General features: G+C 44.9%; 1 protein-coding gene across 3 annotated transcripts in view; it reads right to left on the reverse strand.

Annotated features, from left to right (window-relative positions):
- LOC143809333 (histo-blood group ABO system transferase 1-like) overlaps window positions 1-23,801 on the reverse strand; it is an 88,919-nt gene that overhangs the window by 43,361 nt on the left and 21,757 nt on the right. For 2 of the 3 annotated variants that reach the window (XM_077292421.1, XM_077292420.1), the window contains exons 1-2: window positions 20,235-20,388; window positions 14,241-14,313 (exon numbers count right to left, since the gene is read on the reverse strand). In XM_077292421.1, coding sequence (XP_077148536.1) covers window positions 14,241-14,281 — 41 coding nt within the window. In that variant the 5' untranslated portion in view covers window positions 14,282-14,313; window positions 20,235-20,388. Of the gene's footprint in view, window positions 1-14,240; window positions 14,314-20,234; window positions 20,389-23,801 lie in introns of those variants that run through there. The other variant, XM_077292419.1, reaches the window with a different exon arrangement.

Below are 23,801 nucleotides of genomic sequence, written 5' to 3' on the forward strand. Positions count from 1 at the left end.
GCTCTACTGATAGGTGTCTCTCCCATCTCCTCCATATTCAGGAACGCTCTACTGACAGCTGTCTCTCCCATCTCCTCCATATTCAGGAACGCTCTGCTGACCGCTGTCTCTCTTCTGACTCCTTCCAGCAATTTCTCTCGGCTCGGCACTTGAATGACTGACTGCAGCACTTGTATGGCATAACAATCAGTGGCCGCAAAATGGGTAAAGCACTTACGTGGCATAGCAAGGTCACACAACAGCTGGCAGACTTGGGGCCGATAACACTGGTATGGGAGGTAGCTGACTTTTTATATTGTTAATGGGGGAACATAGTATTTTATGAAGAGGTGGCTCAAGTAGTCGACCACTCCCTTTGTAGAAATTTAGAAGGCTACAACCTCCATCTTTTACAAGCGGCGATCAGACAGAGCCATGTGCAGGATCAGGAGAGCGTCTCTTGCCTATACTCTTCACAGCAATCAGTGCAGCTGTCAGAATCCCCAAGAAAAAGCAGCATGTGTTCAGGAGCACACTATGTAGTATAGTATAGTATACAGTGTCATGTAAAAGTTTGGGCACCCCTGGTCAAAATTAATGTTATTGTGAACACTTAAGCAAGTTAAAGATGAAATGATCTCTAAAAGGCCTAAAGTTAAAGAAGACACATTTCCTTTGTGTTTTAAGCAAAAATAAATAAATAAATATATATATATATACATACATATATATATGTACGTACATATATGTGTGTATATATATATATATATATATATATATATATATATATATATATATATATGTATATTGTATATGTGAGCAGGTTTGCGGGATGCAGTAACGGATAGGAGGCAGAACAAGGGTTACAATTAACTTTACTATAAGAGGGATATACTCCACGCAGGGAGGAGAAAAGATATAGACAGGTAGTATTAACCCCCTCGTTACACCGACAGAGGGAATGAGGGTAAAGGGTGTAAACAATGTTCAACAGCAGTAAACTTATCGATCCAGCGGCTTCAGAGTGAGGAGTCTCAGATGTGCACGGTGGTGCCGACAAGGTCAGCACGTGCTGGGAACGATGCAGGCTTGTAGGCGTCAGTGGTTCAATTCCTGGCGATGGCGGAGAGTCCTCGATGTCTACCCTGGGGTCCTGAGTAGCAGGGAGAGGAGAAGTACTGTCACAGAGCCTGGCAGAAGCAAGCGGGTGAGTAAGGGTAAAGTTCTTGGTAAGTCACCCGGTTTCTTTTAGGCAGCACGCGCGCGTTAAAGGGTGGCATGAGACGAGTAGTTACTTGAGCAGTAGGGGCCAGTGGACGGAAAACAGTCTTTGTATGGAGTAGCTTGAACTATATAGCGCGGTCCTACGCTGTCACGGTGCTGAGAGGATGGAGCACCCAAATTCCCCTGCTGTGCGCTGCGTCTTCCTGACAAGTCTCTCTGCCATTTCACGCGCTCTGCCCTTTTTATCCCCACTCTGCCCCTGCTGTCCAGTGCAAAAATCGGTCCGGGTCTCTAAGCTTTTTCCCAGACAACAAAGGTGACAGTCCCGACAGTTTGTTCCCGACAGTTCCAGTTCCAAGACGGGCCCTCTTCATATTATATATACTGTGTGTATATATATATATATATACATATACATATACATATATATATATATACATATATATATATATATACATATATATATATATATATATATATATATATACATATATATATATATATACATATATATATATATATATACATATATATATATATATATATATACACTGCTCAAAAAATAAAGGGAACACTAAAATCCCACATCCTAGATATCACTGAATTATATATTTAAGTTGCAAATCTTTATTCATTACATAGCGGAATGTGTTGAGAACAATAAAACATGTAAATGTAAATAATGTAAATCAAAATTAATATCCTATGGAAGTCTGGATTTGGAATGATACTCCAAATCAAAGTGGAAAATCAAATTACAAGCTGGCCCAACTTCAGTGGAAATTCCTCAAGACAAGCAAATGATGCTCAGTAGTGTGTGTGGCCTCCACGTGCCTGTATGACCTCCCTACAACGCCTGGGCATGCTCCTGATGAGGTGGCGGACGGTCTACAGAGGGATCTCCTCCCAGACCTGGACTAAAGCATCCGCAAACTCCTGGACAGTCTGTGGTGCAACGTAACGTTGGTGGATGGTGCGAGACATGATGTCCCAGACGTGTTCAATCGCAGGCCAGTCCATAGCTTCAATGCCTTCATCTTACAGGAACTGCTGACACACTCCAGCCACATGAGGTCTGGCATTGTCCTGCATTAGGAGGAACCCATGGCCAACCACACCAGCATATGGTCTCACAAGGGGTCTGAGGATCTCATCTCGGTACCTAATGGCAGTCAGGCTACCTCTGGCGAGCACATGGAGGGCTGTGCGGCCCTCCAAAGAAATGCCACCCCACACCATTACTAACCCACTGCCAATCAGGTCATGCTGAAGGATGTTGCAGGCAGATCGCTCTCCACGATGTCTCCAGACTATGTCACGTCTGTCACGTGTTCAGTGTGAACCTGCTTTCATCTGTGAAGAGCAGTGGCAAATTTGCCAATCCTGGTGTTATATGGTAAATGCCAAGCATCCTGTATGGTGTTGGGCTGTGAGCACAGCCCCCATCTGTGGACGTCGGGCACTCAGACCATCCTCATGGAGTCGGTTGTGCAGACACATGCACATTTGTGGACTGCTGGAGGTCATTTTGCAGGGCTCTGGCAGTGCTCCTCCTGTTCTTTGCACAAAGGCTGAGGTAGCGGTCCTGCTGCTGGGTTGTTGCCCTCCTACGGCCCTCTCCACGTCTCCGGGTGTACTGGCCTGTCTCCTGGTAGCGCCTCCAGACTCTGGACAGTATGCTGACAGACATAGCAAACCTTCTTGCCACAGCTCGCAATGATGTGCCATCCTGAATGAACTGCACTACCTGAGCCACTTGTGTGGGTTGTAGAGTCCGTCTCATGCTACCACAAGTGTGAAAGCACAACCAACATTCAAGCGTGACCAAAACATCAGCCAGAAAACATTGGTACTGAGATGTGGTCTGTGGTCCCCACCTGCAGAACCACTCCTTTATTGAGTGTGTTTTGATAATTGCCAATAATTTCCATCTGTTGTCTATTCCATTAAAAACAACAGCATGTGAAATTGATTGTCTAACAGTGTTGCTTCCTAAGTGGACAGTTTGACTTCACCGAAGTTGTTTGATTTACTTGGGAGTTATATTCTGTTGTTCAAGTGTTCCCTTTATTTTTTTGAGCAGTGTATCTGTATATATATATATATATATATATATATATATATATATATATATATATATATATGTGTATATATATATATATACAGTGCCTACAAGTAGTATTCAACCCCCTGCAGATTTAGCAGGTTTAATAAGATGCAAATAAGTTAGAGCCTTCAAACTTCAAACAAGAGCAGGATTTATTAACAGATGCATAAATCTTACAAACCAAAAAGTTTTGTTGCTCAGTTAAATTTTTATAAATTTTAAACATAAAAGTGTGGGTCAATTATTATTCAACCCCTAGGTTTAATATTTTGTGGAATAACCTTTGTTTGCAATTACAGCTAATAATCGTCTTTTATAAGACCTGATCAGGCCGGCACAGGTCTCTGGAGTTATCTTGGCCCACTCCTCCATGCAGATCTTCTCCAAGTTATCTAGGTTCTTTGGGTGTCTCATATTGACTTTAATCTTGAGCTCCTTCCACAAGTTTTCAATTGGGTTAAGGTCAGGAGACTGACTAGGCCACTGCAACACCTTGATTTTTTGCCTCTTGAACCAGGCCTTGGTTTTCTTGGCTGTGTGCTTTGGGTCGTTGTCTTGTTGGAAGATGAAACGACGACCCATCTTAAGATCCTTGATGGAGGAGCGGAGGTTCTTGGCCAAAATCTCCAGGTAGGCCGTGCTATCCATCTTCCCATGGATGCGGACCAAATGGCCAGGCTCCTTGGCTGAGAAACAGCCCCACAGCATGATGCTGCCACCACCATGCTTGACTGTAGGGATGGTATTCTTGGGGTCGTATGCAGTGCCATCCAGTCTCCAAACGTCACGTGTGTGGTTGGCACCAGAGATCTCGATCTTGGTCTCATCAGACCAGAGAACCTTGAACCAGTCAGTCTCAGAGTCCTCCAAGTGATCATGAGCAAACTGTAGATGAGCCTTGACATGACGCTTTGAAAGTAAAGGTACCTTACGGGCTTGTCTGGAACGGAGACCATTGCGGTGAAGTACGTTACTTATGGTATTGACTGAAACCAATGTCCCCACTGCCATGAGATCTTCCCGGAGCTCCTTCCTTGTTGTCCTTGGGTTAGCCTTGACTCTTCGGACAAGCCTGGCCTCGGCACGGGAGGAAACTTTCAAAGGCTGTCCAGGCCGTGGAAGGCTAACAGTAGTTCCATAAGCCTTCCACTTCCGGATGATGCTCCCAACAGTGGAGACAGGTAGGCCCAACTCCTTGGAAAGGGTTTTGTACCCCTTGCCAGCCTTGTGACCCTCCACGATCTTGTCTCTGATGGCCTTGGAATGCTCCTTTGTCTTTCCCATGTTGACCATGTTTGAGTGCTGTTCCCAAGTTTGGGGAGGGTCTTAAATAGTCAGAAAAGGCTGGAAAAAGAGATAATTAATCCAAACATGTGAAGCTCATTGTTCTTTGTGCCTGAACTACTTCTTAATACTTCAGGGGAACCAAACAGAATTCTGGGGGGTTGTGGGGTTGAATAATAAATGACCCTCTGATAAAACTTTTCACAATTTAAAAAAAAAAGAAACAAAGAAATAACATTCTTTTTTGCTGCAGTGCATTTCACACTTCCAGGCTGATCTACAGTCCAAATGTCACAATGCCAAGTTAATTCCAAATGTGTAAACCTGCTAAATCTGCAGGGGGTTGAATACTACTTGTAGGCACTGTATATATGTATATATATATATATATATATATATATATATATATATATATATATATATATATATATATACAGGTATATATGTGAACATCATTGTCAATCTGTTGCTAGACCTCCAAAAAGCAGGGCATGCAAGACAACCCGGGAATCTTACAGAACTGGAAGAATTTTCCAGTCAAGAATGAATGAAAATCCCTCAAATAAGAATTGAAAGACTCCTGGCTGGCTACAAAAAGTGTTTATAAACTGTGATACTTTCAAAAGGGGGTGCTACTAGGCGCTAACCATGCAGGGTGCCCAAACATTTGCATCTGTCCATTATCCTTTTTGTATTTTTAAAAATGTAAAAGATTTAAAAAAAAAAATCTCCTGCTTTTTGGGACTATACCATTTTCATTTTCAGAGTGCTAGGCAGCTGATTAGAAGAACCCATGGCTGCTGTTTTTTAGCACAAGGTTAGAGGAGGCTGGGTTTTTATAAAGTTGGAGAATTTGCATAACCTGGCCTTTCCTAAAAATGACATTGATCACGTCATAACCCTAACAGGCTAATTAAGGTATGAGCACACAAATCTGCAAGGGGGCCCAAACTTCTGCATTGGCCCATGTTTCTTCTTAAGTACAATTTTTTTGCCTAAAAATGCAAAGGAAATATGTCATCTTTTACCCCTTTCTGACATTAGACGTACTATCCCATCGAGGTGGGGTGGGACCGTATGACCACCGACGGGATAGTACGTCATATGCGAACGGCCGCGCTCACGGGGGGAGCGCGGCCGGGTGTCAGCTGACATCCGGCACTATGTGCCAGGAGCGGTCACGGACCGCCCCCGGCACATTAACCCCCGGCACACTGCGATCAAACATGATCGCAGTGTTCCAGTGGTATAGGGAAGCATCGCACAGGGAGGGGGCTCCCTGCGTGCTTCCCTGAGACCCCCGGAGCAACGCGATGTGATCCTCCTCCTCCTCGCTGCAGCAGGCCCGGATCCAAGATGGCCGCGGCATCTGGGTCTTGCAGGGAGGTGGCTTCACAGCGCCTGCTCAGAGCAGGCGCCGGGAAGCCTCCAGGAGCTGTGCACGTCAGATCGCCGATCTGACACAGTGCACAGCAAAGTGTCAGATAGGCAATCTTACACTATAACATGATGCCCCCCCCTGGGGCAATGTTATAGTGTAAAAAAAAAAATATTCACATGTGTAAAAAAAATTTTAAAAAAATCCCAAAAAACTAATTAAAAAAAATATATATATATTGTTCCTATACATTTTTTTATCTAAATAAAAAAAACAACAATAAAAGTACACATAATTAGTATCGCCGCGTCCGTAACGACCCGACCTATAAAACTGTCCCACTAGTTAACCCCTTCAGTGAACACCGTAAAAAAAAAAAAGAGGCAAAAAACAAAGCTTTATTATCATACCGCCAAATAAAAAGTGGAATAACACGCGATCAAAAAGACGGATATAAATAATCATGGTACCGCTGAAAATGTCATCTTGTCCCGCAAAAAATGAGCTGCCATACAGCGTCATCAAAGAAAAAATAAAAAAGTTATAGTCCTCAGAATAAAGCAATGCAAAAATAATTATTTTTTCTATAAAATAGTTTTTATTGTATAAAAGCGGCAAAGCAAAAAAAAATGATATAAATGAGGTATCACTGTAATCGTACTGACCCGAAGAATAAAACTGCTTTATCCATTTTACCAAACGCGGAACGGTATAAATGCTTCCCCCAAAAGAAATTCATGAATAGCTGGTTTTTGGTCATTCTGCCTCACAAAAATCAGAATAAAAAGCGATCAAAAAAGTCACGTGCCTGAAAATGTCACCAATAAAAACGTCATCTCATCCCGCAAAAAAACAAGACCTCACATGACTCTGTGGACCAAAATATGGAAAAATTATAGCTCTCAAAATGTGGAAACGCAAAAAAAATTTTTTGCAATAAAAAGAGTCTCTCAGTGTGTGATGGCTGCCAATCATAAAAATCCGCTAAAAACCCCGCTATAAAAGTAAATCAAACCCCCCCTTCATCACCCCCTTAGTTAGCGAAAAATAAAAAAATAAAAAAAATGTATTTATTTCCATTTTCCCATTAGGGTTAGGGTTAGGGCTAGGGTTAGGGCTAGGGTTAGGGTTAGGGCAAGGGTTAGGGCTAGGGTTAGGGCAAAGGTTAGGGCTAGGGTTAGGGCTAGGGTTAGGGTTGGGGCTAGGGTTAAGGCTACAGTTAGGGTTGGGGCTAAAGTTAGGGTTAGGGTTGGGGCTAAAGTTAGTGTTAGGGTTTGGATTACATTTACGGTTGGGAATAGGGTTGGAATTAGGGTTAGGGGTGTGTCAGAGTTAGGGGTGTGGTTATGGTTACCATTGGGATTAGGGTTAGGGATGTGTTTGGATTAGGGTTTCAATTATAATTGGGGGGTTTCCACTGTTTAGGCACATCAGGGGCTCTCTAAACGCGACATGGCGTCCGATCTCAATTCCAGCCAATTCTGCGTTGAAAAAGTAAAACAGTGCTCCTTCCCTTCCGAGCTCTCCCGTGCGCCCAAACAGGGGTTTACCCCAACATATGGGGTATCAGCGTACTCAGGACACATTGGACAACAACTTTTTGAGTCCAATTTCTCCTGTTACCCTTGGGAAAATACAAAACTGGGGGCTAAAAAATAATTTTTGTGGGAAAAAAAAGGATTTTTTATTTTCACGGCTCTGCGTTATAAACTGTAGTGAAACACTTGGGGGTTGAAAGTTCTCACAACACATCTAGATAAGTTCCTTGGGGGGTCTAGTTTCCAATATGGGGTCACTTGTGGGGGGTTTCTACTGTTTAGGTACATTAGGGGCTCTGCAAACGCAATGTGACGCCTGCAGACCAATCCATCTAAGTCTGCATTCCAAATTATGCTCCTTCCCTTACGAGCTCTTCCATGCGCTCAAACGGTGGTTCCCCCCCACATATGGGGTATCAGCGTACTCAGGACAAATTGGACAACAACTTTTGGGGTCTAATTTCAACTGTTACCCTTGGAAAAATACAAAACTGGGGGCTAAAAAATAATTTTTGTGGAAAAAAAGTTTTTTTATTTTCACTGCTCTGCGTTATAAACTGTAGTGAAACACTTGGGGGTTCAAAGTTCTCACAACATATCTTGATAAGTTCCTTGGGGGGTCTAGTTTCCAATATGGGGTCACTTGTGGGGGGTTTCTACTGTTTAGGTACATTAGGGGCTCTGCAAACGCAATGTGGCGCCTGCAGACCAATCCATCTAAGTCTGCATTCCAAATGACGCTCCTTCCCTTCCGAGCTCTGCCATGCGCTCAAACGGTGGTTCCCCCCCACATATAGGGTATCAGCGTACTCAGGACAAATTGGACAACAACTTTTGGTGTCCAATTTCAACTGTTACCCTTGGAGAAATACAAAACTGGGGGCTAAAAAATAATTTTTGTGGAAAAAAAAATAATTTTTATTTTCACGGCTCTGCGTTATAAACTGTAGTGAAACACTTGGGGGTTCAAAGCTCTCACAACACATCTAGATGAGTTCCTTAGGGGGTCTACTTTCCAAAATGGTGTCACTTGTGGGGGTTTCAATGTTTAGGCACATCAGGGGCTCTCTAAACGCAACATGGCGTCCCATCTCAATTCCTGTCAATTTTGCATTGAAAAGTCAAATGGCGCTCCTTCGCTTCCGAGCTCTGCAATGCACCCAAACAGTGGTTTACCCCCACATATGGGGTATCGGCGTACTCAGGACAAATTGTACAACAACTTTTGTGGTCCATTTTCTCCTGTTACCCTTGGTAAAATAAAACAAATTGGAGCTGAAGTAAATTTTTTGTGAAAAAAAGTTAAATGTTCATTTTTATTTAAACATTCCAAAAATTCCTGTGAAACACCTGGAGGGTTAATAAACTTCTTGAATGTGGTTTTGAGCACCTTGAGGAGTGCAGTTTTTAGAATGGTGTCACACTTGGTTATTTTCTATCATATAGAGCCCTCAAAATGACTTCAAATGAGATGTGGTCCCTTAAAAAAAAAATGGTGTTGTAAAAATGAGAAATTGCTGGTCAACTTTTAACCCTTATAACTCCCTAACAAAAAAAAATTTTGGTTCCAAAATTGTGCTGATGTAAAGTAGACATGTGGGAAATGTTACTTATTAAGTATTTTGTGTGACACATCTCTGTGATTTAATTGCATAAAAATTCAAAGTTGGAAAATTGTGAACTTTTCTAAATTTTTGGCACATTTCCGTTTTTTTCACAAATAAACGCAGGTAATATCGAAGAAATTTTACGACTATCATGAAGTACCATATGTCACGAGAAAAAAATGCCAGAATCACCAGGATCCGTTGAAGCGTTCCAGAGTTATATCCTCATAAAGGGACAGTGGTCAGAATTGTAAAAATTGGCCTGGTCATTAACATGCAAACCACCCTTGGGGTTAAAGGGGTTAACTTTAGGCCTTTTAGAGATCATTTCATCTATAACTTGCTTAACTGTTCAGTAATTTTGACCAGAGGTGCACAAACGTTTACATGCCACTATAAGGGTCTGTATGATGAGCACCACAGGCGTAGCATTTAATACTGCAGTGCAGAGGTGGACATATCGCCGGTGCAGTCGGTGCAACTGCATCGGGGCCCAGAGGTAGAGGGGATAACCTACAGGGCAGCTAATACTGTGGGCCTGTTTTTTGGAGCCCGAGGCTCCGGGGCTCCATGGCCAGATTGTCCTCATGTGCGGTGGGCACGGAGCGAATCCTGCAGCTCTGCTGCCTACAGGAGGAAATAGAAGCGGAGTGGAGCTGAAGGGATCCATCCTCAACTTCCAGCTCAGCGCTTTCTCCTTCTTCCTGACACACGCGCAAACGGCTTGATGATGTCAGAAATCAGTACGCGCCTGTGTCAGAGAGAAAGCTTCCGGCGACGAGGTGAGTGGTCCTGTGTGTTTGTTGTTTTTTTAAGCAATATGCTTGGGAGAGGACACTGAGAGGTTCCGAGGGGAGAACAATAATGGAGTGATGGGGGAGAACAATGTGTTGAAAGTGTGGTAGGGAGAGCAATGATGAGGGTGGGGGAGAACAATGATGGGGCTGGTGGGGGAGTACAATGATGAGGGTGTTGGGGAGAACAATGAGGGTGGTGCGGAGAACAATGAGGTGTGGTGGGGGAGAACAATGATGAGGGTGGGGGAAAACAATGATGGGGCTGGTGGAGAGGACACTGAGTTGTGCTGGGGAGAACAATGATGAGGCTGGTGGAGAGGACACTAAAGTGTGCTGGGAGAACAATGATGAGGGTGAGGGAGAGCAATGATGGGACTGGTGGAGAGGACACTGAGGTGTGGTGGGGAGAACAATTATGAGGTTGGGTGACAACAAAGATGGGGCTGGTGGAGAGGACATAGGTGGAGTGGGGGTGAACAATGATAGTGTGGTAGGGAGAGGACAGTTGTGGTGGGGAAGAACAATGATGAGGGTGGGGGAGAACGATGATGAGGGTGGGGGAGAACGATGATGAGGGTGGGGGAAGAACACAGGTGTGGGGAGAACAATGATGGGGTGGTGGAGAGGACAATGATGGGGTTGGGGAAGAGGACAATGATGAATGTGGGGGAGAGGACAATGAGGTATGTGGGGGGAAGGGACAATGACAGGGGTGGGGGAGAGGATAATTAGGGGGATGAGGGACTTAGGATGGGAGTAAGGGAGGCTTATAATGGACATATGAACAGGGAGAGGGGGAGGATCTTAGATATGGATGTAAAATGAATTGGGTGGTGGAGGAAGGAGCCAAGTCCCTGATAGTGTCAAAATAAATTGTAGGATGGGGGAGGATGCTATCAGGGACTTACAATGTATTGAGGATAGGAGGGGGTAAGGTGCATAGAATCCTTTATAATGAATTGAAAGGTGTGAGAAGACGCTGTCAGGAGCTTATAATGAATTGGTAGGTGGCAGAGGATGTTCAGTACCTGAAAGCATCTTCTCCCACCCCCAAATTCATTATAATGCTATCAAATACTTAGAATGAATGGAGGGACACCAGACAGGGACTAAGGCTTTGTGCGCATGTTCAGGTTTTGCAGGAGAAAATTCTGCTGCATATCCTAATGTGTTGGCAGGAAGAACGCTGCTGAAATTACATTTATTTTTTTCCACATTTTTGCCATGCTTTTGTTATGTATCTTTCCCCATTAATACAGGTGAAATACGCTGCAAGAATTGACATTATGCAGATTTTAATCTGCTACAAATTTGCAAGGAAAAAATAAGCAGTGTGTGCATGAGACTTCAGGGATCTCATTCACTTCGCTTGTACTATAAAATCATGTATATATTTCGTGTGGATATAGCCTTACAGGTAATTGGGGAGAGACACAGAGACTTTATATTATTGGGCGACACAGTGCTGCTTATCACTTTATATTTTGATTGGTGCATGGCCAATAGTATATTAATGGTGGGTACATATCTGTATTCAGGGGGGGTGAAGTATGTATTCAATATATGTGGCCTTGTTATTTTCAGGGCTGTGACAATCATCATGGCAACAAGATGAGTTGTGGTTGGGAGATATTAACATGATGGTCTGACCAGATGGAGAAGACACACACTTAGGAAAAAAGGATCATCCCCGCGCTGCCGCAAGAATTCCAAAAATTGTAGAGGTTTCAACGTGGTTTATTCTACTCGTTTCAGGGTTCAGGTGACCCCTTCATCAGGACATACCACAAATATTGTACAAGAGTCATCGGTTTAAGTACATTGGCTGACGTGTACTTAAACCCTGTATACCTATGACTCTTGTACAATATTTGTTTTATGTCCTGATGAAGGGGTAACCTGAACCCTGAAAAGCATAGAATAAACCACGTTGAAACCTCTCCAATTTTTGGAATTCTTCTTGCGGCAGCGCGGGGATGATCCTTTTTTCCTACCTAAGTGTGTGTTTCAATCAGGTCCTGCACTGACCTGTGGATCTGCAGCAGCCGCCATTAATATACAGTATGTCCTTCCTTCAATCTCACCAGGTGAGTAGTTCTCTTGGTGGGCAACTTTGTGTAACGTTTGATAAGACCCTATTTGCGCTTTTGTGTCTCCCTCTTTTCTCTGACCAGATGGAGAAGAAACAGGAGAAAGCGGCTCTAATCAGACAGATGTCAGCGGTAAGCAGCTGGATGTAGATATTATTCTGCATCTGCACTGTGTGACTTGGAGTGAAAATGTTATGTGTAAAATCCCTTAGGCCACATTGTCACAGATTTTTTTTTATCAGATGGCACACGCACTTGTAGAGTTTTATAGGTCCATTCACACATACATGAAAATTACGGATCTGAGAATGAGATCTGTGAGGGTCAAAGAATGTTTTGTTCTGATCCGATTTTGAAGATCAGAATAGGACATGCTCATTGCATCTGTAAAATCTCGCAGCATACTGACACTGCACACAGATACAGGAATGTAGCCTTTATGTATTGCACAGTCCCTTAGTATATAGTGTACTTACTTATTATGTGTAACACAGTCCCTTAGTATATAGTATACTAACTTATTACACATGGTCAACAGCATTTTTGGTGCCAAAGATATTTCATCGAATTTAGGGTATTTTTGGGGTGCTGATTCTGAATATGTCATCAGTTTTGCCAGATTGGCTCAAGTTTTTGAGATTTTTGGTATCTTATTTATAGCACTTGTTGGTAAATGCGACGCATCATCTCATTAATTTCTTTGGATTAGTACTTGAACTGAGCAGTTCTCAATATAGTTTTGTGTTAATTAGTGTTCTAAAAGTTTGTTCATAGCTTGATTTTTGCACTAACTTTATGTTGTTGTCTGTTTTCCAGTGAAAAGCATGAACTCATCAAGAAGAAGTTGTCTTAACGATCCAGACTCATTCTGTTACATTTGTGGTGAATACACACTGCCAAAACATAGAAGAAACATAAGACTTCGTAAAAAAAGTGTATTTTGCCTATTTTGGGGTTATGCTTGGGGACCAAGACAAGTTTTGGGCACCACACATAGTGTGCAAAGCATGTATCGAATTATTACAAAAATGGAGCAAAGGACAAAGAAAAAGCTTCAAATTTGGTGTTCCAATGGTGTGGAGAGAGCCAAAAAATCATCATGATGACTGTTATTTATGGTAAACACAGGTACAGGCACATCTTCACAATGAGGGACAGGCCTTCTTGCAGATTCCATGTTACTCCCATTTTCGTTTCTTATGCTTATTGAATCCTTGCACTTGCACTGCACAGAAATAACAGTCATCATGATGATTTTTTGGCTCTCTCCACACCATTGGAACACCAAATTTGAAGCTTTTTCTTTGTCCTTTGCTCCATTTTCGTAATAATTCGATACATGCTTTGCACACTATGTGTGGTGCCCAAAACTTGTCTTGGTCCCCAAGCATAACCCCAAAATAGGCAAAATACACTTTTTTTACGAAGTCTGTTATGTTTCTTCTATGTTTTGGCAGTGTGTATTCACCACAAATGTAACAGAATGAGTCTGGATCGTTAAGACAACTTCTTCTTGATGAGTTCATGCTTTTCACTGGAAAACAGACAACAACATAAAGTTAGTGCAAAAATCAAGCTATGAACAAACTTTTAGAACACTAATTAACACAAAACTATATTGAGAACTGCTCAGTTCAAGTACTAATCCAAAGAAATTAATGAGATGATGCGTCACATTTACCAACAAGTGCTATAAATAAGATACCAAAAATGTCAAAAACTTGAGCCAATCTGGCAAAACTGATTGCATATTCAGAATCAGCACCCCAAAAATACCCCAAATTCATTAAAATATTTTGGACACCAGAAACATTTTTTTTTTTTGTTGACCTGTGTTATGTATAACACAGTCCCTTAGTATATAGTGTACTTACTTATTATGTGTAACACAGTCCCTTAGTATATAGTGTACTCACTTATTATGTATAATGTTGTCCTTAGTTACATAGTTCCCTCTTTTACTATGTAAGTCACCGTTCCTTATTACGTACCATCTTCTCTAGTTATATATAGTGTGGTCTCTAATTATATAGCTTCTTCTGCTGTTATGTACAGTGTATAGCATATTCTTGTTATTTTTCTTAACAAGGGCACTGTCTAATAAGGGATTGCACTATACATAAGAAAGGAAACTATATAAGATATATATCAGTGTGGCAATATATATATGGCCTGGAAATTGTAAATGCTTTATCCTGAGCAGATGAAATACCCCCCCATCATTGTGTGAACTCACCACCAAACTGAGAGCAGCACCAAAGCCACGAGAAAGTTCATGTACCACCATCGTTTCCGCAGGATCCTCTCATCTGCAATGAAAGGAATAAAAGTGTGCTGCTGTCTGTTAAGATGTGTATATAATCCTGTCTAAAGAACTGTTGTATCTAAGCCTATCCTGTTACACTGAGCTCTATATTCTGTGTCTTAATCCTGTTTACTACCCTTTAAATTCTAAAGTCTTTAGAATTATGTCTTTTGCAAATGTTGTCACTCAGTTTCCATTGTTTTCTCTCTGCCTGCAGTTTTATCCCAAGTCTCCAGTGCCATATATTTTCCTGCAGTATTATCCCTTGGTCTCCAGTGTTGTCTCTCTCTGCCTCTAGTGTAGTCCCACAACCTCCAGTGCTGTTTCCTGGTCTCCAGTGTTGGTCCTTTGCATCCAGTGCCATCCCCCTGCCTCCAGTGTTGTCCCTGTTCCTCCAGAGCTCTTTCTGCCTCCAATGCTGTCTCTGTGCTTTCCCGTCTGCAGTGTTGTCCCTCAGTTTACAGTGTTGTTCCTCTGCCTCCAGTGCTTTCTCTGCCTCCAGTGCTAGTTCTCTGCCTCCAGTGTTGTCCCCCTGCCTTCAGTGTTGTCCTCCTTTCTCCAGTATTGCCCCCTGCTTTCAGTGTTGTCCCCCTGCCTCCGGCGCTCTCTCTGCCTTGAGGTATTCTGATCATATAAAGGATTGGTGCACAAAAGACCTTATGAGAAAAATAGATTAAGAATGTATAAATGTATTAATAATCAGTACTCAAAAGTTAAAAACAGACTGAACCAAAAACTCCTTGGAAGAAGGCAAGCCCTAAACGTGCGTAGGGGAACACAGGACACATCTACACTCTGGTAATGAATACTACTATTTCCAGCTTTACTTCTTTCCATTGTACATGCACTTTACTGCTGACTTAACTATGGACAAATAGCCAGCATTCATCTGGCATTTTCAGACCAACAGCAACTTATAAATCCCTTATTGCATTTTGCACTTTATTACAAAGTATGATCGCTGTTTAGGTTTGAATGGGAACACATCTACCCTGCCTTTCAAATAGATTGGTATATTGCATATTACTTTGTTCAGGGTACTTACATCCCCAACTCCATATTTATGTGCCATAAATACTATCATGTGCATGCGATTATTTGCCCGTGTTTCAGTTTGTGTCCAGTTCTTTTTGGTTCAGTCTGTGTGTTTTTTTAAGTTTTGAGTACTGATTATTAATAAATGTATATATTCTTAATCTATTTTTCTTATATGGTCTTTTGCGCACCAATCCTTTATATGATCCGCATATTAATATGTGTATGACCTACAGTTCTATATCCTTGTGATGTTTCACAATTTGTTCAATATCTGCCATCTCCAGTGTATTCTCCCTACCTGCAGTGCTGTCCCCTTGATTGCAGTGTTGGCCCCTTGCCTCCAGTGTTATCTCTCTGCCTCCAGTGTTATCTCTCTGCCTCCAGTGTGGTCTCTCTGCCTCCAGTATTGTCCCCCTGCCTGCAATGCTGTCCCCCTGTCTCTCAGTGTTGATCTCCTGCCTCCAGTGCTCTCCCTGCCTCCAGCGCTGTCTCTCTGCTTACAGTGTTGTCTCTCTACCTCGTTTTGTGTCTCTGCCTCCAGTGGTCTCCTTGCCTGCAGTGTTGTCTCCCTGTCTGCAGTGCTGTCCCCTTGGTCACAGTGTTGTCTCTTTGTCTCCAGTGTTTTCTCTCTGTCTCCAGTGCTGTCTCTCTGCCTCCAGTGTTGTCTCTCTTTCTCCAGAGTTTCTCTCTGCCTTCAGGGCTGTCTCTCTACCTCCAGTGTTATCCCCCATCTTCAGTGTTATCACACTGCCTCCACTGATATATTTGCCTCCAGTGCTGTTTCTCTGCCTCCAGTGATGACTTTCTGCCTCCAGTGTAGTCTCTCTATCTGCAGTGCTGTCCCCGGTAACCAATGTTGTCCCTTTGCCTCCAGTGTTGTCTCTCTGCCTCCAGTGTTGTCCCTCTTCCTCCAGTGTTGTCTCTATTCCTCCAGAGTTGTCGCTCAGCCTTCAGGGCTGTCTCTCTACCTCCAGTGTTATCCCCATGCCTCCAGTGTTACCCCCCCCCCTGTCTCCAGTGATATATTTACCTCTAATGTTGTTTCTCTGCCTCCAGTGTAATCTCTCTACCTGCAGTGCTGTCCCAGTTGGCACGTTCACCCCTTTCCTCCAGTGCTGTCTCTGCCTTCAGTGCTTTCTCTCTGCCTTCAGTACTGTCTCTCTGCCTCCACTGTTGTCTCTCTTCCTCCAGTGTCATCCCCTGCCTCTAATTCTATCTTTGCCTCCAGTGCGGTCTCTCTGATAAAAAAAATGTTGTCCCCATGTCTCCAGTGTTGTCCCCGTGCCTCTAGTGTTGTCCCCGCTGTCTCCAGTGTTGTCCCTGCTGCCTCCAATGTTGTCCCTCCTGTCTCCAGTGCTGCCCCCCTGCCTCCAGTGTAGTCTTCCTGCCTGCAGTATTGTCTCTCTGCCTGCAGTGCTGGTCCCTTGCCAGCAGGGTTGTCCTCCTGCCTCCGATGCTGTCTCTCTGCCTCCAGTGTTGTCTCTGTGCCTTCCGTGTTGTCCCCCTGCCTCCAGTGCTGTCTCTCTACCTCCAGTGCTGTCTCTGTAACTCCAGTGCTGTCCCTTTGCTCTCAGTGTTGTCCTTATGCCTCCAGTGCTGTCTCTCTAACTCCAGGGCTGTCTCTCTGCCTCCAGTGTTATTCCCTGCCTCTAGTGCTATGTTTGCCTCTAGTGCTGTCTCTCTGTTAAAAATGTTGTACCCCAGCTTCTAGTATTGTCTCCGTGCCTCCAGTGTTGTCCCCCTTGCCTCCAGTGTTGCCCCCGCTGCCTCCAGTGTTGTCCCTCCTGTCTCCAGTGTCGCCCCCCTGCCTCCAGTGTAGTCTTCCTGCCTGCAGTGTAGTCCTTCTGCCTCCAGTGCTGTCTCATTACCTCCAGTGTTGTCTCTCTGCCTCCTGTGTTATCCCCTGCCTCTACTGCTATGTTTGCCTCTAGTGCGGTCTCTCTGTTAAAAATGTTGTCCCCCTGCCTCCAGTGTTGTCCCCGCTGTCTCCAGTGTTGTCCCTCATGTCTCCAGTGTTGGCCCCCCTGCCTCCAGTGTAGTCTTCCTGCCTGCAGTGTTGTCTCTCTGCCTGCAGGGCTGTCCCCTTGCTAGCAGGGTTGTCCTCCTGCCTCCGGTGCTGTCTCTCTGCGTCCAGTGTTGTCTCTGTGCCTCCCGTGTTGACCCCGTCTCCAGTGCTGTCTCTCTACCTCCAGTGTTGTCTCTGCCTCCAGTGCTGTCCCCTTGCTCTCAGTGTTGTCCTCCTGCCTCCAGTGTTGTCACCTGCCTCCAGTGTTCTCTCTCTGCCTCCAGTGCTGTCTCCCTACATGCAGTGCTGTCCCCCTGCCTCCAGTGCCCAGTGCTGTCTCTCTACTTTCAGTGTTGTCTCTCTGCCTCCAAGGCTGTCTCTCTACCTTCAGTGTTGTCTCTCTGCCTCCAAGGCTTACTCTTTACCTCCAGTGCCATCTCTCTGCCTCCAGTGTTGTCCCCCTGCCTCCAGTGTTGTCCCCCTGCCTCCAGTGTTGTCTCCTGGCTTGCAGTATTGCCTCCCAGCATCCAGGTCTGTCTCTCTGCCTCCAGTGCTGTCTCTCTGCCTGCATTGTTGTCGCCCGGCTTGCAGTGTTGTCCCCTTGTCTATAGCGCTCTCTCTGCCTCCAGCACTTTCTCTGCCTCCAGTGTTGTCTCTGTCCCTCCCTTGTCCCCCTGCCTCCAGTGCTGTCTCTCTGCCTCCAGTGTTGTCTCTCTGCCTCCAGCGTTGTCTCTCTGCCTCCAGGATGGTCTCTCTGCCTCTAGTGTTATCCCCCTGCCTCCAGTGCTATCTTTGCCTCCAGTGCTGTCTCTCTGTCACCAGTGTTGTCCCCCTGCCTCCAGTGTAGTCTCTCTGCCTGCAATATTGTCCCCCTGCCTCCAGTGCTGTCTCTGTGCTGTATCTCTTCCTTCATTGCTGTCCCCCTGCCTACAGTGTTGTCTCCCTGCCCGCAGTGTTTTGTCCCTGCCTTCAGTGTTGTCTCTGTGCTTCAATGCTGTCTCTCTGCCTTCAGTGTGTCTCTCTGCCTCCAAGGCTGTCTCTCTGCCTCCAGGGCTGTCTCTCTGCCTCCAGCGTTGTCTCTCTGCCTCCAGTGTTGTCTCTCTGCCTCCAGGGCTGTCTCTCTGCCTCCAGTGCTATATATGCCTCCAGTGTTGTCCCCCTGCCTCTAGGGCTGTCTCTCTGCCTCCAGTGTTGTCTGTCTGCCTCTAGTGCTATCTTTGCCTCCAGTGCTCTCTCTGCCTCCAGTGCTGTCTCTCTGCCTCCAGTGCTGTCTCTCTGCCTCCAGTGCTGTCTCCCTACATGCAGTGCTGTCCCCCTGAATGCAGTGTTGTCCCCCTGCCTCCAGTGCCCAATGCTATCTCTCTACTTTCAGTGTTGTCTCTCTGCCTCCAAGGCTGTCTCTCTACCTCCCGTGTTGTCGCTCTGCCTCCAAGGCTTACTCTCTACCTCCAGTGCCATCTCTCTCCCTCCAGTGTTGTCCCCCTGCCTCCAGTGTTGTCCCCCTGCCTCCAGTATTGTCTCCCGTCTTGCAGTATTGCCTCCCAACATCCAGTGCTGTCTCTCTGCCTCCAGTGCTGTCTCTCTGCCTAAACTGCTGTCCCCCTGCCTGCATTGTTGTCGCCCGGCTTGCAGTGTTGTCGCCTTGTCTCTAGCACTCTCTCTGCCTCCAGCACTCTCTCTGCCTCCAGTGTTGTCTCTGTGCCTCCCGTGTTGTCCCCCTGCCTCCAGTGTTGTCTCTCTGCCTCCAGTGTTGTCTCTCTGCCTCCAGTGCTGCCTCTCTGCCTCCAGTGCTGTCTCTCTGCCTCCAGTGTTGTCTCTCTGCCTCCAATGTTGTCTCTGCTTCCAGGATGGTCTCTCTGCCTCTAGTGTTATCCCTCTGCCTCCAGTGCTATCTTTGCCTCCAGTGCTGTCTCTCTGTCACCAGTGTTGTCCCCCTGCCTCCAGTGTAGTCTCCCTGCCTGCAATATTGTCCCCCTGCCTCCAGTGCTGTCTCTGTGCTGTATCTCTTCCTCCATTGCTGTCCCCCTGCCTGCAGTGTTGTCTCCCTGCCCGCAGTGTTTTGTTCCTGCCTTCAGTGTTGTCTCTGCGCCTTTAATGCTGTCTCTCTGTCTTCAGTGCTGTCTCTCTGCCTCCAGCATTGTCTCTCTGCCTCCAGTGTTGTCTCTCTGCCTCCAGGGCTGTCTCTCTGCCTCCAGTGCTATATTTGCCTCCAGTGTTGTCCCCCTGCCTCTAGGGCTGTCTCCAGTGTTGTTTGTCTGCCTCTAGTGCTATCTTTGCCTCCAGTGCTATCTCTCTGCCTCCAGTGCTGCCTCCAGGGCTTTCTCTCTGCCTCCATGACTGTCTCCCTGCCACCAGTGCTATGTTTGCCTCAAGTGCTGTCTCTCTGTTACAAGTGTTGTCTCCTTGCCTCCAGTGCTGTCTCTCTGCATCTTGTGTTGTGTTCCTCTGTATCCACTGCTGTATCTTTGCCTCCAGAGCAGTCTCACTGCTTCCAGAACTGTCAGGGTATGTGCACAGGTAGATGGAACCTCTGCAGATTTTTCCACACCTTTTTTGAGAAATCCACAGGTAAAAAGCACTGCGTTTTACCTGCGAATTTACTGCGGATTGTATGCGGTTTTTGTGCAGATTCCACCTGCGGTTTTAAACCTGTGGATTCCTATTATGGAGCAGGTGTAAACCACTGCGAAATCTGCACAAAGAATTGACATGCTGCTGAATAAACAACGCTACGTTTCCGCGCGTTTTTTTCCACAGCATGTGCACTCACTGCGGATTTTGTTTTCCATAGGTTTACATGGTACTGTAAACTCATGGAAAACAGCTGCAATTCCGCAGCAAAATCCGCAGCGTGTGCACATACCCTCAGAGCTCATACTCACTTGCGCGAAACTCGGATGAGTCTCACATGTTAATACCCGGCGCTGCTGCCAGCACTCATATCGGAGCGTACGGCCAGTCTTGGTTACAAAAGTCCAGCTCCCATAAAAAGAAGAGGATTAAGCGCCAAGAGAAGTGACAGTTGGTCCTGCAGCAGCGCCAGCAGCAGTGACAGTTTACCACAGCTGTGTGTACCAGCAAGGCCCAGACTCAGACGACAACGGTCAAGCACTGAAGACCTGACCGACGTTGTTCAAGGCTCTGTTGAGCCCTCCTGGAGAGTTTAGTCTCTCAGCTGTGCACTGTTTTCCACTCCCATCTATCTATATAATCGTCTAAGGGGTACTTCCATCTGTTTGTCTGGCTATCTGTAGCAGAAATTTCGCGTTGCTGATTGGTCGCGGCCGGTAGGCCGCGACAGGCTTAGTCCGGCCGTGAATTGGCCCCTCCCTACTCTCCTCCAGCAAGTGCCCCCTCCCTACTCCCCTCCAGTCAGCGCCAGTGTTTCGCCTCATCCCGGACCAACTTTTTACTATTGTTGCTGCCTATGCAGCATCAATAGTAAAAAGATATAATGTTAAAAATAAAAAATAAAAATGTGCAATTCTCACCTTCCGCTGTCCACCGATGCGCGCGATGCGGCCGCCAGCTTCCGTTCCCAGAGATGCATTGTGAAAAACTTAGCGGTCGTCATCTGGGTAATTTCGCAATGCATCTCTGGGAACGGAAGCTGGCGGCCGCATCCCGCATCAGGACAGCTTCGGTGGATGACGGAGGGTGAGTATATCACTATTTTTTATTTTAATTCTTTTTTTTTTAACAGGGATATGGTGCCGACACTGCTACATACTACATGGGCTGTTATATACTGCGTGGGTTGTGTTATATACTGCATGGGCTGTGATATATACTGCATGGGCTGTGTTATATACTGCCTGGCTGCTATATACTATGTGGGCTGTGTTATATACTATGTGGGCTGTGTTATATACTGCATGGGCTGTGTTATATACTGCCTGGCTGCTAAATACTACGTGGGCTGTGTTATATAATGCATGGCCTGTGTTATATACTACGTGGTCTGTGTTATATACTATGTGGGCTGTGCTATATATTACGTGGGCTGTGTTATATACTGCGTGGCCTGTGTGATATACTGCATGGGCTGTGTTATATACTGCATGAGCTGTGTTATATACTATGTGGGCTGTGTTGTATACTGCATGGGCTGTGTTATATACTGCCTGGCTGCTATATACTATGTGAACTGTGTTATATACTGCGTGGCCTGTGTTATATACTCCATGGGTTGTGTTATATACTATGTGGGCTGTGCTGTATATTACGCAGGCTGTTACTGTATATACTGCCTGGCTGCTATATACTACGTGGGCAGTGTTATATACTGCGTGGGCTGTGTTATATAATGCATGTCCTGTGTTATATACTACGTGGGCTGTGCTATATATTACGTGGGCTGTGTTATATACTGCCTGGCTGCTATATACAACTTGGGCAGTGTTATGTACTGCGTGGCCTGTGTTATATACTACGTGGCCTGTGTTATATACTGCGTGGGCTGTGCTATATATTAGGTAAGCTGTGCTATATACTATGTGGCTGCTATATACTATGTGGCTGCTATATACTATGTGGCTGCTATATACTACATGGCTGCTATATACCACGTGGCTGTGCTGTATACTACGTTACGTGGCTGTCTGTGTTACGTGGGCTGTGCTATATACTATGTGGCTGCTATATACTTTGTGGCTGTGCTATATACTACGTGGCTGTGTTATATACTACGTGGCTGTGTTATATACTACGTGCCTGTGATATATACTACGCGGCTGTGCTAAGCGCGATGTACATACATACATACATATTCTAGAATACCCGATGCATGTTATATACTACGTGGGCTGTGCTATATATTACGTGGGCTGTATTATATACTGCCTGGCTGCTATATACTATGTGGGCAGTGTTATATACTGCGTGAGCTGTGTTATATACTACGTGGCCTGTGTTATATACTGCATGGGCTGTGCTATATATTACGTGGGCTGTGCTATATACTACGTGGCTGCTATATACTATGTGGCTGCTATATACTACGTCGCTGTGCTATATACTACGTGGCTGTCTGTGTTACGTGGGCTGTGCTATATACTATGTGGCTGCTATATACTATGTGGCTATGCTATATACTATGTGGCTGTGTTATATACTACGCAAATTTGGTGCAGAAAATAATCTGCAGCATGTCAATTCTCTGTGTGATTTTGCCTGCGTTTTTCATTCACCATTATCTTCACTCAAATCAACCAAAAACATGCGTTTTTGCAGATGCTTTTTTCCTGCCAAGAGATGCAGAAATGGTGCAGAACTTTTACTCAATGTGTGCACATACCCTTCTCGGTATTATATTGCTCACCCATAGACTATTCCATGGTACATTTCCTTGGTATGTAAACCTCTAAAGCAGAGGTGTCAAACTGCATTCCTCGAGGGCCGCCAACAGGTCATGTTTTCAGGATTTCCTTAGCATTCCACAAGGTGCTGGAATCATTCTGTGCAGGTGATTAAATTATCACCTGTGCAATACAAGGAAATCCTGAAAACATGACCTGTTGGCGGCCCCCGAGGAATGCAGTTTGACACCTCTGCTCTAAAGTGCATAGCCTTTATGAGTCTAGGTGTTCCAATACATGGTAATTTGAACAGAATGTATATGAGGCCCTGCTTTATGCCTAATACAGGGTGTATGTGATTGATAAATACAACTGAAATTTCCTATTTTTTAATAAAAAAATAAAAAAAATTAAAAAAATTTGGTTTACTTAAATTAAATATTTTTTACATACTTTTTAAATTTTCCTTTATATACAAGTCATTATTAGTGATGAGCGAGTATACTCGTTGCTTGGGTTTTCGAGACCACGCTCGGGTGGTCTCCGAGTATTTGTGACTGCTCGGAGATTTAGTTTTTGTTGATGCAGCTGCATGATTTACAGCCACTAGCCAGCCTGTGGGGGTTGCCTGGTTGCTAGGGAATCCACACATGTAATCAAGCTGTCTAGTAGAAGTAAATCATGCAGCTGCGGCAAAGAAAACTAAGGGTATGTGCACACGCTGCGGATTTTGCTGCGGATCTGCGTTTCCGCAGCTGCGGGTCCGCAGCAGTTTCCCATGCTGTCACGGGTTCCTTCTCCGGTATCACACAATCAACAGAGCAAGAGAATAGTGAACAATCCCAAGACCTTTATTTAGGCAAAACACGAAAGGTCCATATATACGATCCATCACACAAAGGATAAAATATTCCAGAACACGAATGCATTTCAGTAACAGGATAAAAGTCCAACAATCCAGCACAGAGGGTAACAGTCCATATTCCCTTCTTTCTCTCTGATATGCTCTTCACATCAAGGTTCCACACAAGACTGATCTCTGTGTCTCACCTCCCTGATATTTACAAATCTCCCCCTCATTCACAGGCCAGGAGGGGGAAGGTCTCAGGGGCTCATTGTTTCAACAAGCTGGGTCAACATGGCATTAGCATA

The sequence above is a fragment of the Ranitomeya variabilis genome, chromosome 2 (genome assembly GCF_051348905.1).
Source record: "Ranitomeya variabilis isolate aRanVar5 chromosome 2, aRanVar5.hap1, whole genome shotgun sequence".
NCBI lineage: Eukaryota > Metazoa > Chordata > Amphibia > Anura > Dendrobatidae > Ranitomeya > Ranitomeya variabilis.